Source organism: Peromyscus eremicus, chromosome 16_21, assembly GCF_949786415.1.
Source record: "Peromyscus eremicus chromosome 16_21, PerEre_H2_v1, whole genome shotgun sequence".
Taxonomy (NCBI): Eukaryota; Metazoa; Chordata; class Mammalia; order Rodentia; family Cricetidae; genus Peromyscus; species Peromyscus eremicus.
The window spans coordinates 438,359-454,718 of record NC_081432.1 but is presented as its reverse complement, the minus strand read 5'-3'; the positions used below and the strand labels follow the sequence as shown (position 1 = coordinate 454,718).

The window sequence follows — 16,360 nt, the reverse complement described above, 5'->3', positions numbered from 1 at the left end:
ATATGAGTAGGTAGGAGAGCAGCTTTTCTGAGTGACATTGATAACTAGACAATGAGAAGTACACTGAAATAATTGAGCCACAATTAATGTTTTCCTTTTCTTTTATTTGAATGACATCTTACTCCATAAGTGAGGCTGAACTCAAACCCACAGTAAGCTTTCTCCCTCAGCTTCATCAGTGCTGGGAATACAAGTGTGAACCACCTTGCCTAAATCCTTGGACACTTGGTATAACATTCAGTACACTTCTGAAAATCACCTGATGTGGTAAGCAAAGAAAGGATTAGATATGAAAATCTGTGAGGATGAATCATTGCTTGTAAATTTTAATTTTGTGGCTGCAGGTAAAGATTTTAACTGAGACTCTAAAAGTATTAAATTGAATAATTTCCTTCATCTTCAAGAATCCTTCTGATGACTTGATATTCTCTCTTCCAGGAGATGACTGCCAATTGCTCTCTGTGGCAGGAGAACAGCTTGTCTGTCAAACGCTTTGCATTTGCCAAGTTCTCTGAGGTCCCTGGAGAGTGCTTCCTCCTGTTCACCCTCATCCTCCTCATGTTCTTAGTGTCACTGACAGGCAATGCACTCATAGCCTTTGCCATCTGTACCAGTCCATCCCTGCACACCCCCATGTACTTTTTCCTGGCCAACTTGTCTCTCCTGGAGATTGGCTACACTTCCTCTGTCATACCCAAGATGCTGCAGAGCCTTGTGAGTGAGGCTCGAGGGATCTCTCGGGAGGGTTGTGCCACACAGATGTTTTTCTTCACATTCTTCGGAATAACTGAGTGCTGCCTGTTGGCAGCCATGGCTTTTGACCGCTGCATGGCAATTTGCTCCCCACTCCATTATGCAACCCGAATGAGTCGTGGAGTATGTGCCCATTTGGCAATGGTTTCATGGGGAATGGGATGCATAGTAGGATTGGGACAGACCAATTTTATTTTTTCTTTGGACTTCTGTGGACCCTGTGAGATAAATCACTTTTTCTGTGACCTTCCACCTCTCCTGGCTCTTGCCTGTGGAGATACATCCCGTAACGAGATTGCAGTCTTTGTGGCAGCAGCCATCTGCATATTCAGCCCATTTTTACTGATCATTTCTTCCTATGTCAGAATTCTGGTTGCAGTGCTGGTGATGCCTTCACCTGAGGGGCGCCATAAAGCTCTCTCCACCTGTTCCTCCCACCTACTTGTAGTCACACTCTTCTATGGCTCAGGATCTATTACCTACTTGAGGCCCAAAGCTAGCCACTCACCAGGAATGGATAAACTTTTGGCCCTCTTCTACACAGTGGTGACATCCATGCTGAACCCCATCATCTATAGTTTAAGGAACAAGGAAGTCAAAGCAGCCCTGAGGAGAACTCTGGGCCTCAGAAAGTCCTGACAATTAATAGGTAACAGGACCCTGCAGAACTGTTCACTAATAAAAATGCACAAAGAGCCAGGGCGTACAAACAAACATTGGTACATTTTTCTGTCTAACGTATACTGAATATCTCTGTAATTTTGAAGGTACCTCTGTACTCAGTGCTATTTTCTAATTACTAATTCTGAAATGATGTCACATACTAAGGAATACAAGTAAAGAGTCCAATACAGTAGGGAGTATTCTATTATATTTTAGTTCAGGATGACAATCTAAATTGACTAGTTACATTTCAGAAGTTTTGCAAATTCTAGTTCCTGATTCCTCTATGACTTCTCCTTTCTATCCAGACACATCTCTCATGACTCTTTATCCCACAATAAGTATATAAATGGTCTTATTTCAGTCCATATCTCTATTTCATAGTGCCACATACTAAAAGATTTTGAATTCCCTTGCAAATCATATATACCAAAGAATATGTAGACATTACAATACACTGAACTGTTAAGATTTGAAACTATTTGCTTTAAAATAGTAAGGAAAACTGAGAAATATTTACAAAAATTTCCATGACATTTTTTTAAATGTTAAAATATCACTGTTTTGGAACCCACAGGCAATTCAGGCCAGGGAAGCAGTTCAGTTAACTTCATGTATTCTCTCTCCTTCCATTCCTCCAAGTCCCTCAGCTCTGCAGCAAAACATCTACTGTACTCTACCCCTCTATGACTCCCAACCCCAACAGATCATATAGACCTTCTCCTACAGTATTTCATTACCCAACTCTTTCCACTATCCCAACCTCTAACATAAGCAGTCATTCCCTGGAAAGAGCCAGCCCTGCAGGCCAGGGAAACAGGTAGGCTAACTGCAGGTCTTTACCACACTTTCCTCTCCTTTACTGTCAACCCCCTTTCACACCTCAGCTCTATAGCAGATCACCTGCTTCAGCCTCCTCTCCATGCCTGTCCCCATTTCCCTTGGAAGACACAGATCTTCCCCTCCAACCTTTCTTCCCCCACTCATCACTTTATCCCTATCCCAAATCCAGCAGACATTCTCTGGGAACTCACAGGCTACTCCTGCCAGGGAAAAACTAGTTTAGCTATGAAACTTCAAGGCTCCCTCCTCTCCAGCAAATCTAATCCCCCAGTCTCACTCCAACTCTGTAGCAGATCACCTGATAAGGCCTCCACCTTCTCTCTACCCCCAACTCCAGCAGATCATGCAGAGCTTCTTCTCCAACCTTCCTTCCCCACTCATCCTCTTATCCCAGACCCAACTCCAGCTGGTTTTCTCTGGGAACCTGCCAGCCATGCCTGAGAAGCAAGTAGGCAAGTGAAGAAGGTAAGTGAGCTTCAGATTTTCACTTACCCTCCTCTCCTCCATATCCATTTCCCTGTCTCATCCCCAGATCTATAGCAGACTACCTGTTGTGGCCTCTCCTCACTCCCTGCCCCATTTCATATAGGACTGAGCAGATGCTGGTAGAACATACAGCTTTGCTACTTCTTGGAGGCCATCTGTGCCCCTCCCTCCTAGCCCATCCCCATTCATAAATGTCAGCTCCTAAAACCTAGAAACACATTTTACCTGGAACACCCAATAGACATACTTATCAGGATCACAGAAGAATTTCTTACCACTCAACACACAGTCAACATACTTTCCTAAGAACCAGAAAGGGCAACAGCAACCAAGGAAGAAAACATCCACCCAACAAAAACAAGACCATATATCAGCATCTATAATTGCAATCTTCCCAAACCTAGACCTCAGTGTAAAATACAATCAATAAAAATCAGGACAATATGTCTCCAAATAGAGCCCAGGAGCTCTACCACAGAAGTCCCTGAGCGTTGCAACATAGCTGAAGCACAAGAAAAAGAACTTAAAGTAGCCCTTATGAATATGATAGAAGTCCTTAAAGAGGAAATGAATAAATCCTTTAAAGAAACCTGTAAAAACACAAACAGTGGAAGAAAATGATGAAACCATTTAAGACCTGAAAGTGGAATAGAGTCAATAAAGAAAACCTAAAATGAGAGAAATCTGGAAATGAAAAAGGGATGCAAATGGGAATTTCAGAGACAAACATCACCAACAGAATACAACAGACAGAAAACAGAATCTCAGGCATTGAAGACACAATAGAAGAAATGGATACTTTAGTCAAAGAAAATATTAAATCTAAAAAAGTCCTAGCACAAAGCATTGAGAAAATCTGGAACACTGTGAAAAGACCAAATCGAAGAAGAATAGGAGTAGAGGAAGACGGGGAGACTAGAACAGGAGGATCAAGTAGAGAGGGGAGTGAAGAGAGAGATTAGAGAGAGATATGGAGAGATCCAGCTGGAACTGAGGGCTATTTGAGGGATGGTATAAAAAACTAATATTTTAGAGGCTTCCTAAAATATACACACATATGAAGATATCTAAATGATATCACCAAATAATGGGGTAGACAGAGCCCAATTGGCCATTTCTTGTCACCAAATGAAGCTCCCAGTACTGGGATTGAGTTACATCTACCTGAGTTGTTCATTAATGGTGTCCCATGGAAACCCCCAACCAACCCTGGCTGTTGCCATGACTATATATTGTTCTCCTCAAACTGACAGCAAGGCTTCATTTCTGAAGATGATACCAACACAACTCATTGAACAAGGAGAAGTTGAGCTGAAACCTACACAAAGCCTTCACTCATACATGCTAGAATCATTAGTACAAAAAAGTAGTCTGCATACAACAGAAAAGAGAAACATCAACACCAAACCACCCACAAACCCTTTGATCAACAATGATATCCTGTCTGATATGTTAGACTAATTTGTTGGCTAATTTTATGGCAATCTGACATAATTTAAAGTCATCTGAAATGAAGGAATGTCAACTGAGAAAATGTCTCCATAAGATCTGACTGTATGGCATTTTCTTAATTAGTGATTGATGGTAGATGGCTTAGCCCATTGTGGGTCATACCATCCCTGGGCTGATGGTTTGGGTTCTATAAGAAAGCAGGCTGAGTAAACTATGAGGAGAAATCTAGTAAGCAGCTCTCCTCCATGGCCTCTGCATCAGCTCTTGCCTCTAGGTTCCAGCACTGCTTGAGTTCCTATCATGATTTCCTCCACTGATGGGCCTAGACGTGGAAGTATAAGGTAAAAAAAACCAAAACCCAAAAACAAAAACAAAAAACAAACAAACAAACAAAAAACAAAAAAAGCCTTTCTTCCTCAATTTGATTTTGGTCATGGTGTTTCATCACAGCAATAGAAAGCCTAACCAGGATAAAATTTGGTACCAAGAGAGAGGCATTGCTGTAACATGTGTTTTTTGAGAGCATTGAGAAAGGATTTTGGAATTTTGGGCTAGAAAAAGCCATTAAGTGCTTGTTGCCCACATGGTCACCATGTTCCTCATAATCTATGAGTTGTAGTAAAACTCTAAGGGGGTTTATAGCCCCTCACTGGACAGTATTACTGGTACTTAAAATAATAGTGATTGACTTTTTCCAAGCATTGTTGCTGGAGCAGATTAATGATTCAACCACTGTCTATAGAAAGAATTTATTTTATTTATTTATAATAATTTATTTATAAGAAAGATGTAGATTGTTAATAAAGTTAGGTTAAGATGTTATTAATGGCTTTGATGTAGAAAATCTTAGGTAGCAATTTAAAGTTTAGAAAGGTGCTGTGGGATGGTCTGTATGTCAAATTACTCTGATTGGTCAATAAATAAAACACTGATTGGCCAGTGGCTAGGCAGAAAGTATAGGCAGGACTAACAGAGAGGAGAAAAGAAAGAACAATTTAAGATATAAGAACAGTTAGCAAGAAGCCTGCCATGGCCATACAGTTTGTAACCAATATAAGTCTCTGTGTTTACTTGGTTGGGTTTGAGCAGCTGTGGGACTGGCGGGTGACAAAGTTTTGTCCTGACTGTGGGCAAGGCAGGAAAACTCTAGCTACAGAAAGGTACACTTTTGATAGCTGAGCAAGGGACTCATTGAAATCAGGGAACAAGAACAATGGCAGCAGTGTTACTACTAGCTGACATGCCTTTCTTGTTAGGCTGGGTTGGTGATCAAAGGTGATGATTAATTCTTTGTATCCATTTTTGCCCTCAGATTCCTGATATGACTTAATAAAAAACTTGTTGATGAGTGGGAATATACTCTGAAGACAAAGTAGAATTGACTGGTTTTATATATAAACATTTAGATTTTTTTCTTTTAAGGTTTTTTATAAGATTACATTTTGAGATAAATAATGAAATGATTTTTCCTTTCATTATAACTGCAAACTGCCACCTGCCAGTAAAAAACAAGCAAAAATACAAAAACAACAACAAAAAAACTGGCTGAGAAAAATACTTTGCTTGCACTTAATAAATCTATAACAATTTGCTTACACATGAATGTGGGTGGTTCCTTGGGAATAATTTGTTTTTCACCTGCAAAATGTAAAATGTTTAATCATGTAAGGGTACTGGGAAACATGCTGTTTTTTTTACTTGTATTCATTGTAATCATTCACTTGAAGAAAAATAGGATGTAACCACATTGTAATTTTTATATTGCTTGTAAGATTTTGCTGGTATATATAACTGTAGGAAAATATAAGGAAGAAAGAAGGACAAATGTAGAAGGAATACAACATGGAAGAGATATAAGGAAAGCATCAGGAAAGATGTAAAGGGAAACATCAGGAAACAGGTAAGGAAAACAATAGAGAAACCCTGGTGTGTGTGTGTGTGTGTGTGTGTGTGTGTGTGTGTGTGTGTGTGTGTGTTCCCCCTTTTCACCAGCTCCAGAGACTTAAGTTTTGCCCCACTCACTGGCCCCAATAACTGGAGTCCCTACTGTGGAGGGCCCCCAAACAGCTTGACCACACAGCAGCCATGACAGGCTTAGGGGCCTAGACATACTTCTGTGACAGGCTTACTGGCAGGCAACACCCAGATCCAGGAAAAGCTTTAAGCTGACACCACCCAGGGATCCACCCAGGGATGAGGAAGTACCTGACACCCCAAACATTCCAATCATTAGATAAGGTGGCCAGATGTCCTTGAGCCTAGCACACACCTATTTTTGTTTTACAGATACCCTTAGACAAATGTCAGTCAATCAGGGTCCTGGACCCTGGAAATCCCCTTACCCCAACCTCTGCTATGATGAAAACTCTGCCCCACCTGAGCTTAGGGCTCTCTGCTCTCAACACTACATTGGACAGACAAAAGGACCAAGATCTGGAGCTTGAAATAAAGGCTTTTTGCTTTTTACATGCGGGTTTCTGTCTCTGTGGTGGTCTTTTGGGGGTCCCTGAGATCTGGGCATAGCACCTACATTCTATACTGATACAAGTAAATCAGGAAAGACAGGTTACTGTAGATAAATTTCTAAACAGTTTTATTAAATAAGAAACACAGAGCCAAATACAGGAATGAAAGCTGTAGAGATCTGAGCAATAGTGATAGCCACCAAGCTAACCTTAGCTTATGCCCAGATCATGACCCCCAGAGAGACCACCAAAGACGAGCATACTGGAATGCAAAAGCAAGGTTTAATTCTGGATGTACAATACAAGCCTAGGCAGGGATTTCGTCCAATACATCCAACACAGTGGAGGCTGGAGGAAGTACCCGCCTGTCTGCAAGCTCAGTTTTTAAAGGCAAAAGTCACAAGATTGCATCATTTAGGGGTGCTAGTATGGGTATAATTCTGATTGGCTCGATTCTAGGGGCTTTCTAGAAATCATGGCTTAATCTTACTTCTAAGGGAGTGGTTACCCACCACCATTTCTCATTGGCTGCCCTCAGGTGGGGACATTTCTGTGGTCAGTTACCCTGGAAACCAGGGAGAGGACATTCCATAGTCTGGCAGTCATTACCTCGTGACTACCTTGTGACTCTGTACTTTTACACTTCCTGGTTTCTGGAATCTAAACTGACTAGTTTCAGTAACTAATGGCCTATTCCTAAAAGGAGAAATCTCAGGCCTTAATTTTAGGGTGAAAGCATTTTGGTCTTATTTCTAAGATGGCTCATTTTGGTCTCACAAGCTCACATGCCACTGTAGCTTTCCAAGAGAACCGAACCAGCTTCTTCCTGTCTAATCTGTGCCTTTATTGCCTTGCTGTTCTGCCTTCTCATTGGCTCTTAGCCCAGCCACCTCACTTCCTCATCACTGCCTATCTATACAGACCTCCTTGTCTCTATGGTTGGTATTGGGATTAAAGGCGTGTGACACCATGCTTGGCTGTGTCCTTGAACACAGAGAGACTCTGCCTGCCATGTAAGCAGATTAAGGGCATGTGCTACCACTGCCTGGCTTTTGTTTATGGTTGGCTATCTATGTCCTCTGATCTCCAGGCATACTTTATTTATTAACATACAAATAAAATATCAACACAGGTTACAAATCAGGAAATTTAAGTAAAGTGGCTCAAAGCCCTTATGATTCTGTCCAAAAGTCAGAATTATATGCTATTCTCATGGTATTGATGGATTTTACAGAACCTCTTAAAATAGTTACTGACTCTCAATATGCAGAAAGAGTGATTTTACACATTGAAACCACTGAATTTATTTCTGATGAATATGTATTAACTTCAGTATTTTACGATTATGAGAAACAAGAATAGGAATCATCTCGTACATATAACACATATCAGATCTCTTACAGGTCTGCCAGGCCCCCTAGCACAAGGTAATGATGAATTTGATCAGTTGTTAGTAGGAAATGTGCTGGAGACCTCAGAGTTTCATAAACAAACAAACAAACAAACAAACCCAAAAACATGTCAATAGCAAGAGTTTGAAAAGCAACAAGTCAAGAAAATTATAAAAAATTATAAAAAAACTATAAAAAAATGTCCTACTTGTTGCTTGTATAATAAAACTCCATTAACTGCAGGGAGCAATCCTAAAAGTACTCAAAGAAATAAGATTTGGCAAATGGATGTGTTCATTTTGCAGAATTTGGAAAATTAAAATATGTATACTATACCATAGATACATCTTCAGGATTTCAATGGGAAACTGTTTTGAGTTCTGCAAAAGCTGATTCTGTAATTATACATCTGTTAGAAGTCATGCCCATCATAAGAATACCTGTACAAATTAAAACTGATGATGCTTCATCCTATGTTTCCTGTAAAACAAAAGTATCTCTCAGCTTTGACACCGAAAGAATTTGGGCAGTTTGTAATATGGGTGTGAGAAGACTGGTGCTGAAGCATACATATCAAAGGGCACTTAGAAGTTTGTGTTCACCAGTTCTTCAGGTTCAGCTGGAAATCCTGTGCTGTTTCAAAGCTAAAAGGAATTAAATCTACCTGAAAACGCTTACTACACATAACATTTATCATTTAAATACTGGTTTTGGCTGCTCCTTTAAAAGTAAAAGAGAAACTTTTTCTTAGAAAAATTCCTACTGAAACAAAAAATAAAAAATAAAAAAAATAAAAAATAAAGCTAGCTTTGGAAGTGGAGTGCGGCTCTCTCCTTTTCTAAACTCAAGCATGTTGTAAAAGAAAATTCAGAGTCTCTGTCTCATATCAGAAGAGCCACTTGGTATGGGACAGAAGAAACCCAAAATCTAGGGACTATTATTGTCATAAATCTCCTTCCCCTCAAATTTAATTTGACTTTTAAAATTTTTTCTTTGAGTATATTACTGTCTTAAAAATTAAACTTTCCATTTTGATATTAATAGTGCTTAAGTTTTCTGCAATGAACAATAGATTTTCCTAACAGCGATCTCTGAGGTCTCCAAAAGGATGATGGGGCCCCACAACAACAATTCTACCTCGATCACTATAATGCCATTAATTCCATAGACACCACCCAAAGATCAGTTATGGATTATAAACAATTCTAGGGTGGCTAGCTGAGATGGTCCAACCTCTTGTACCACTCCAGCCAGAATTTCAGATAAGCTTTACCATTACTCAGAAAGACTGACTACAAATATTGCAGCTAGTTCTCCTAAGATTTAACTATTGTTACAATTCTTACAGGGTCCCATACACATACTCTCCCCCTCCCCACTGACAGCAGGAAGTAATTCTAAGAACTCGATACCCACTTTCTGTATAGGTTTGGGTGAGTGGTTTTTGGATTTTTCTCATGGTTATGGATAATTGTCATCTGTCAGGGGTTGGTAATAAGTTGTTATAGTGTTGGGGCAGAACAATAGAGCTTAAAACTCAGGGATCTCATTTGGATTAGAAAAAAAGGGAGGCAGGACTGATAGGATTAAAAGGTAGACTATCAGTTTTAAATAATTTATGTTAGTATGGATTCTTGTATACTGATACAAACTCAAATTTATTTTTGTTATACTGTATATGTGATTTTATTTCTGTCTAAGATATTTTTGTATATTGAAACAAATTCAAATTATTTTGATATATTGTATATATGTTCCTTCTTCCAGTCAAGATATTTTTGTATATTGATACAAATGTAAAATTATTTTTGTCACACTGTATATATGTTTCTACACCTGTTTGGAATATTTTTGTATGTTGATGCAAATTAAGGTTATTTTTGTCATATTGCATTTTACATTTCTACTTCTGGTTAAGATATTTTGCATATTGTCACAATTGTGAGGTTATTGTCCTTATATTGTATATCTGTTTCTATATTACATAAGGTATTACTTCTATAGCTTGTTTACTTTTATAATGTGAAGCTTTAGTCATTAAGCTACATAGGTTAATAAAAATCACAGGTTAATAGTCACCCATGCTTGTCAGACTTATAGTCATGTTAGTTAGGTTTTCAAGGTCATACAGATATATATTTCAGATAGATAGGCCATCTTCAAACACTTCAAAGTCCTGTAGAATATGGCACTTAAACTGTTTTAGTAACCTAGAATTCTTTTGATGTGAGACACATCTACTCCTGGCGGCATGATTTGCTCCCAAGAGGACATTGGGTACTGGAGACACCCCACATGGAGTTTGTTTTCCTTTTGGCAAAATTGGCCTATTGGGCAAGAAACTGCCCTTTCCTCGACTGCTGACAGTAGAAAGTACACTGGCTAATCTGGACAAGTAGGACTGAAAGAAAAGTGACTGATGAACTTTGCCAAGACAGAGTAAGACAGTCCTTCAAATTTTTTTCTGCTTCTGAAAAGGGTCTGTCAGATATTCTAGGCCTATCAGACAAATTTGGTAGCTCCAATGTTGCAGAGAAACCTTGGGTGACTGTTTAGACAGCTAGCTGTTTCTGTCATTCCTTGCTGTTTTTGCTTGCACTTCTTGCTTACTCAGGTAATATTAATTTCCTTCTCAAGTCTTTGATGGGATTGAAGACTAGATAGATACAGTTACAACCTCCTGACTCTTAGCTATGGACAGATTACGTACAAAACTTAGATTCTTCAGGAAAGGACAACTATTGGAGTAGTCTCTTAAAAATTGTCTATTACTTATGACTCTGAACATCTAGGATGTGTTTCTTACTTGATGATTGTTCTTGTTGTATGCAGTTTCAGTTTTCATTAAGAGTATTACCTCTCCATCCCGCTGGAGAACACATGCTAATAGTTCTTAATTTTACAGTTTTACTAGGTTAGGATTAGAACCTTCCTTTTTATTTTAGACAATAAAGGGGAAATGTTTTGGGAACTCTGCTGTTCAGCTCAGTGACCAATTGGAGGGAGCATTTTGTGTTTATGTGCATGGTCTTCTGTAGGATACATGACACCTTAAAAATTGTGGGGCAGGAGTCACATGCTCTCTTGGGTGGTCAGAGCAGGAGGAAGCTGTGGAGAAGCATGGCTTGCAGTTTAGTTCCCATCACCATGGGCAGGATAGCAGGACAATGACACTGGGTCAGCAGCAGCTTCTACCTTGTTCTGTGTCATGAATATAACTTATAGATTCCATTCCTTAATAAACCTTACCTGGTCCATTGCCTCAGGGTCCCCCATTAACTCTCTAAGTATGTGTTAATAAAATAAAGGCATAGCCTCAAAAATTATCACACAAAAGTTAACTCAAGCTTCACAAACTGAGCTTGGTGTTTGAAACACCCCAATTGCTATCAAGCAGTGAATGAATGAACATAATTCATCTTCATCACATAGTTGTGAAATGGAGAGCAGCTCTAGTGAAAGAGACCTCATCGCACTGCCATCAACAACATTGTTATGCTCAGTTAAGGATCTTGACACTAAAGGATGCAGCAGATTTAATTTATATAACAGTATAGTATCATCACCCACCAATGACCAATGCTGACGAATTGAAGTCATATTGGGGAATCTACAGAATCAGGGGCCTCCAGGCCATTACTGCTCCAGAGCCATTTACTAGGCTTTTGTGGAGCTTTTAATGAAGTTAGAGACAGAAAAGTAATGATAAACATACTGCGTAGTTCTCATCTCTTTTACCACACGTGTTCAAGTGGTAGGGAGTCTTAAGGCCAAATAGGAGCTGTTTGCATAATGTCCTTGAAATTGCTAAGCTAGGAAAAGGAAATGCCTAGTTCCCAGCATTCCTTGGGCAGGAGAGGCATTCCTCCCAGGGGAATAAACAAAGATCTAAGGGAGCAGATTTCACACAGCAGGATAATGTAGCAAAGTCTATATAATGTGCAGGCTACAGTGAAGAAAAAGGAAAAAAAAATGTATACAAAAGACGATTAGATGTTCTTGGGTTAGAGGATGTAAGAATGGAAGGCTCCATGATACACAGGACTCTTTGTGAGGTGGAGACAATGCTCAAAATATTGTGTAATTGTGGACAGTGGTTTTATGGATATGTAGCCAGTGTTCATTTACTCATTTATAAACTTTAATTGAATGCAATGTACTTTACACAATAAATCCATTCTTAAAAGGTTGAAGGACAATGTTAAATCAGAGGAAATGCACTGAATTCAGAATAGAAAGAATTTAGGAATTTACTTTGAGGTCTATGTAAGATCATGATTTTCTGTACCTCCGTGATGTCTATAAATTGAGAGATGTGATCAGTAGAATGCATTGACTTCCTGAATACAGCGTTTGGGTAGTAGGAAGGAACCATGATTTGAACAACTGTCTGGATAGAAGATGTATTCATGGATGTAAAATTGAGGACGAATTAGCAAAATAATAAACAAAAAGTGAACAGGAGAAACTGCCAGTGATAACTTTTGCCTTGCAGAGACCCCTAAAGTTACACTGTCCAGTGTCTGATAGCATTGTCCTACTTGTTCCTAGGGTGTCAATCCTATTTGAATAAGACCAATATTGACAGGTATTACATTCTAAGGCTGCCTAGTGGTTTATGAGCAACCAAGTATAGTTTCTTTCTTAAGATTTTTGTGGCCAGGCAGTGGTGGCGTACGCCTTTAATCCCAGCCCTTGGGAGGCAGAGGCAGGCAGATCTTTGTAAGTTTGAGGCCAGCCTGGGCTACAGAATGAGTTCCAGGACAGACTCCAAAGCTACACAGAGAAAATTCTGTCTCGAAAAACCAAAAAAAAAAAAAAGATTTTTGTGTTAATGTGGACTTTTACTATGTTAATTCTCTTCATTGGTATCCGTTTTTTCTCCTTTCCTTGAGAATTAAAAAATTTCTCTGAATGAAAGCATTTCATATGATTTACTTTATTTTGAATAATTAATTCATTAGCAGTTTATTTGATTTAAAATTGATAATTCAGGTCAGTACACACTAGGCAAATGCAGTGATGCACTGTAGAGGCAAGTTGTCTTTGGTTTATTGACAATAAACAGTTAATAAGCACTGAAAAAAGACATTGACTAACAAGTATGTAGTCATTAAAAAACTTACATATATTATCTGAAAACAGACTTCTCATCATTTCATAGGCAAAGACATTATTGGTCATTTTTATAATATAGTACACACATATTCACATTGATGGAAAATATCAAGAAAAGCACTTATAAATAATAATAACACAATGTATATTCTAATGAACTGATGGTTTTTTAAATATGAATTGTTTTGCAATGTTTAAATATTTAGAAATAATATATATTCTGTTTAAATTCTGTATTCTTTTGGAAATATGCATACAGGAAAAGAAAAGGACTATTGGCCAAGCAACAAGATTTCAGTGTGTGGCACTAATTAAGTTTTATTGTAATTTTAATAATGATACATGAAAATATAAAGTGCAAGAAAAGAAACAAAAGATAAGAAAGGTACAACTTTCACAAACAAGCACTAGACCTGGTCATGTGTGTTCATGTGTAATTTGTTTTAATGTGTATGGCTCTTTTTCATTTAAACGTGGTCTTCATGCTCTTCTGCTAGAACAAGTTAGGACATGTGCCAGAAGTGGACTGAAGTTCTTGTTCCAAAAAAGAGCAAGGAGGAACTCTGGTGGCACTTTTGGGATCACCTACATATTACATGTTCTTTCTGTTCAGCCAGGAAGGTTTCCAGCTTTCCTCTGAGGTTATTTAATTTCATATGTTAATCAGGATCTCCCCTTCTTAGCTGTTTTCCTGTTTCTGTTTACTCCCTCCCACTGCCCTGTGAGATTTGTTGTCTCAGAAATATTTTGGAGGAATTGAAGGACAATGACTCTTCTTTTGTAACCTTTTACAGGCTAATGAGGAACATGGTCCTTGTCCCTCATCATGAAACTCATCCCTCTCCTGTCCATTCTTCGAAAAGGAGACTCCAGTTCAAGTTCAGGTCCTGTTGGGCTAGCAACTGGATGACTGCTATGTAGAAAAAACACTTATCTGTAGAAATTGTTGGATTTTAGGGCCAGAGTTCAGTTTGGAATACAAGGACTCAAAATATAAGCCATAATCAGAATTATAAACATTGGAGCCACTAAAGCTATTATTTTCCACAGCCATGAGAAGGTAGAACTGGAAATAAATAACACAGATAAGCCAGTTGAAAATTAAGGTGCATTTTAAAACAAACTACATTGAGCAACATGAATTCAAGAGAGTTTTTTTGGTTAAATCATTTAAGTGTATATATTAATGGTATGCACATTCATGCTAATATGCAAAATTTGTATATGGAGAGGTAAAATTAGAATGGGCATTTAAAATAAAATGCTTGAATTGAAAGTTATGACTTGCTTAGTGAGTGAGCTTACAGGTAGTGGTATTATTATTTATTCTACTTACTGTTGTAGTATTGGCCATGCATAGGTTTTTCAAAATATTTACTATGACTGGTTGTATTTACATAATGTACTTATTTATATATATATATATATATATATGAAAAGTTAATGTGTACTAAGTCTACATTATTAGTTTATGAATGTTTAGCTTCTCTTAATTGGAAAAAATAAAAACAGGGTTCTATAAATTAGGTAAAGAAATCAGGAGAGGAATATTTACAATGACAATAATTTTATAGTATAGTTCAATTTTTCAAAACTACTTTTCCTTTTCACAAACATGAAAACTTAAAGGGTTCCAATGACAGAAGATTTTTTTGAGTATGAAATGTGCAGTATTTATGACAGAGCTAATATGAAGTTTTTCCCTGTGAACTCTCTACCTAACACCACTTTCTTCAGAGCAGTCTTCATGGCCTCATTCCTCAGACTGTATATTACAGGGTTGAGTGTTGGGGGTAGTACTGTGTAAAAGATAGACAGAAGAAGATCTAAAGCAGTTGGTGAGTCAGAAGTTGGCTTTAGATAGGCACATGCACTTGTGATCAGAAAAAATGAGAAAACAAAGAGGTGGGGTAGGCAGGTGAAAAAGACCTTAGACCGACCTTCAGCAGAGGGCATCTTGAGAATTGTGGAGAATATCTGGCCATAAGAGAGGGTGACAGCAATAAAGCAGGCAAAGGCCATCACAGCCATGAAGGCAGCCACTCCCATCACTCCAAGGTAATCATTAGAGCAGAAGAGCTTGAGTAACTGGGGGACATCACAGAAGAACTGGTGGATTATTTTGTCCCTGCAGAATCTGATAGAAAATGTAGTTTGTTGTGTACAAGGTTCCTGAGATGCCTCCACTTAACCATACAGCTGTCACAGCCCACGTGCACTTCCTGGGATCCATGATGACCTCATAGTGCAGTGGGAGGCATATGGCTACATAACGGTCATAGGACATCACTGTGAGAATGGACACCTCAGCAGAAGCCAATGATGTGAAAAAGAAAACTTGCAGAATACACTGGCCATATGAAATGTAGTCATTATCCATCAGGGAATTGTCAATAGACTGGGGAACTGTGACAGAAAGAGATGAGAGGTTCAGAAGGGAAAGGTGCTTCAGGAAGTAATACATTGGAGACTGGAGCTGCGGGTCCAGTGTTGTGATGGTGATAATGATGAAGTTACCTGCCAACCCCAATAGATATGTCACCAAGAAGAGTGAAGCATGCAAAATCTGCAGTTCACGTTTGTCAGAGAATCCCAGGAGAAGGAAACCACTCCCTGTGGTTTTGTTTGTCCCAGTCATTTTGAGACTAGAAATTGTGGTAGCAGCTAGAGATAAAAAGATACAGTAAATGCAGTAGAAAGAAATTATGCATTCATCCAACACTGCTTATTTCAGTAGTTAACGTGTGAACACATAATTTGTCACGTGTGTCCTGGATAGGAAAATGTTAGGTATAAAGTTCACAATTTTAACACCTGTGGTGCTTATAGTTTGTATCAGAAAAGTAGTTGTTACAGGTGGATGAAAATGTGGTCCAACAATTGGTGGTATCAGAGAAAAAAATATTTTGTTCCATATTAAAAAAATCACCATTTCCTATTCTTAGACCAACACTATTGCTTTATTTTCAAGCTATCAATATAAATAAAATGATGAGATTTTGACTAAAAAATTTTGATCACAGGAGGGGCAGATGCTCAGTTGCTGTGGAATAATGCTTTTGTACACTGGTTTAATAAAATGCTGATTGGCCAGTAGCCAGGCAGGAAGTATAGACTAAATAAGCAGACAAGGAGAATTCTGGCAACACAATGGCTGAGTCAGAATTTGCCAGCCCAACATCCAGGGAG

General features: G+C 38.5%; 2 protein-coding genes across 2 annotated transcripts; one reads left to right on the top strand and one right to left on the bottom strand.

Moving 5' to 3' along the window:
- The first annotated feature begins 414 nt into the window (after window positions 1-414).
- LOC131893742 (olfactory receptor 10C1-like) lies at window positions 415-1,392 on the top strand. The gene has a single exon (XM_059243841.1). The coding sequence runs from the start codon at window positions 442-444 to the stop codon at window positions 1,390-1,392; it is 951 nt and encodes a 316-aa protein (XP_059099824.1). The 5' UTR covers window positions 415-441.
- A 13,453-nt stretch (window positions 1,393-14,845) lies between these two features.
- On the bottom strand, window positions 14,846-15,809 carry LOC131893741 (olfactory receptor 14J1-like). The gene is given in 2 exon segments (XM_059243840.1): window positions 14,846-15,325; window positions 15,327-15,809. Coding segments are annotated over 2 exon segments (963 nt in total).
- Window positions 15,810-16,360: the final 551 nt, after the last annotated feature.

Bases quoted from the DNA above. Each gene is read 5' to 3' on its own strand.
- LOC131893742 (XM_059243841.1), top strand. From the start codon at position 442: ATGACTGCCAATTGCTCTCTGTGGCAGGAGAACAGCTTGTCTGTCAAA.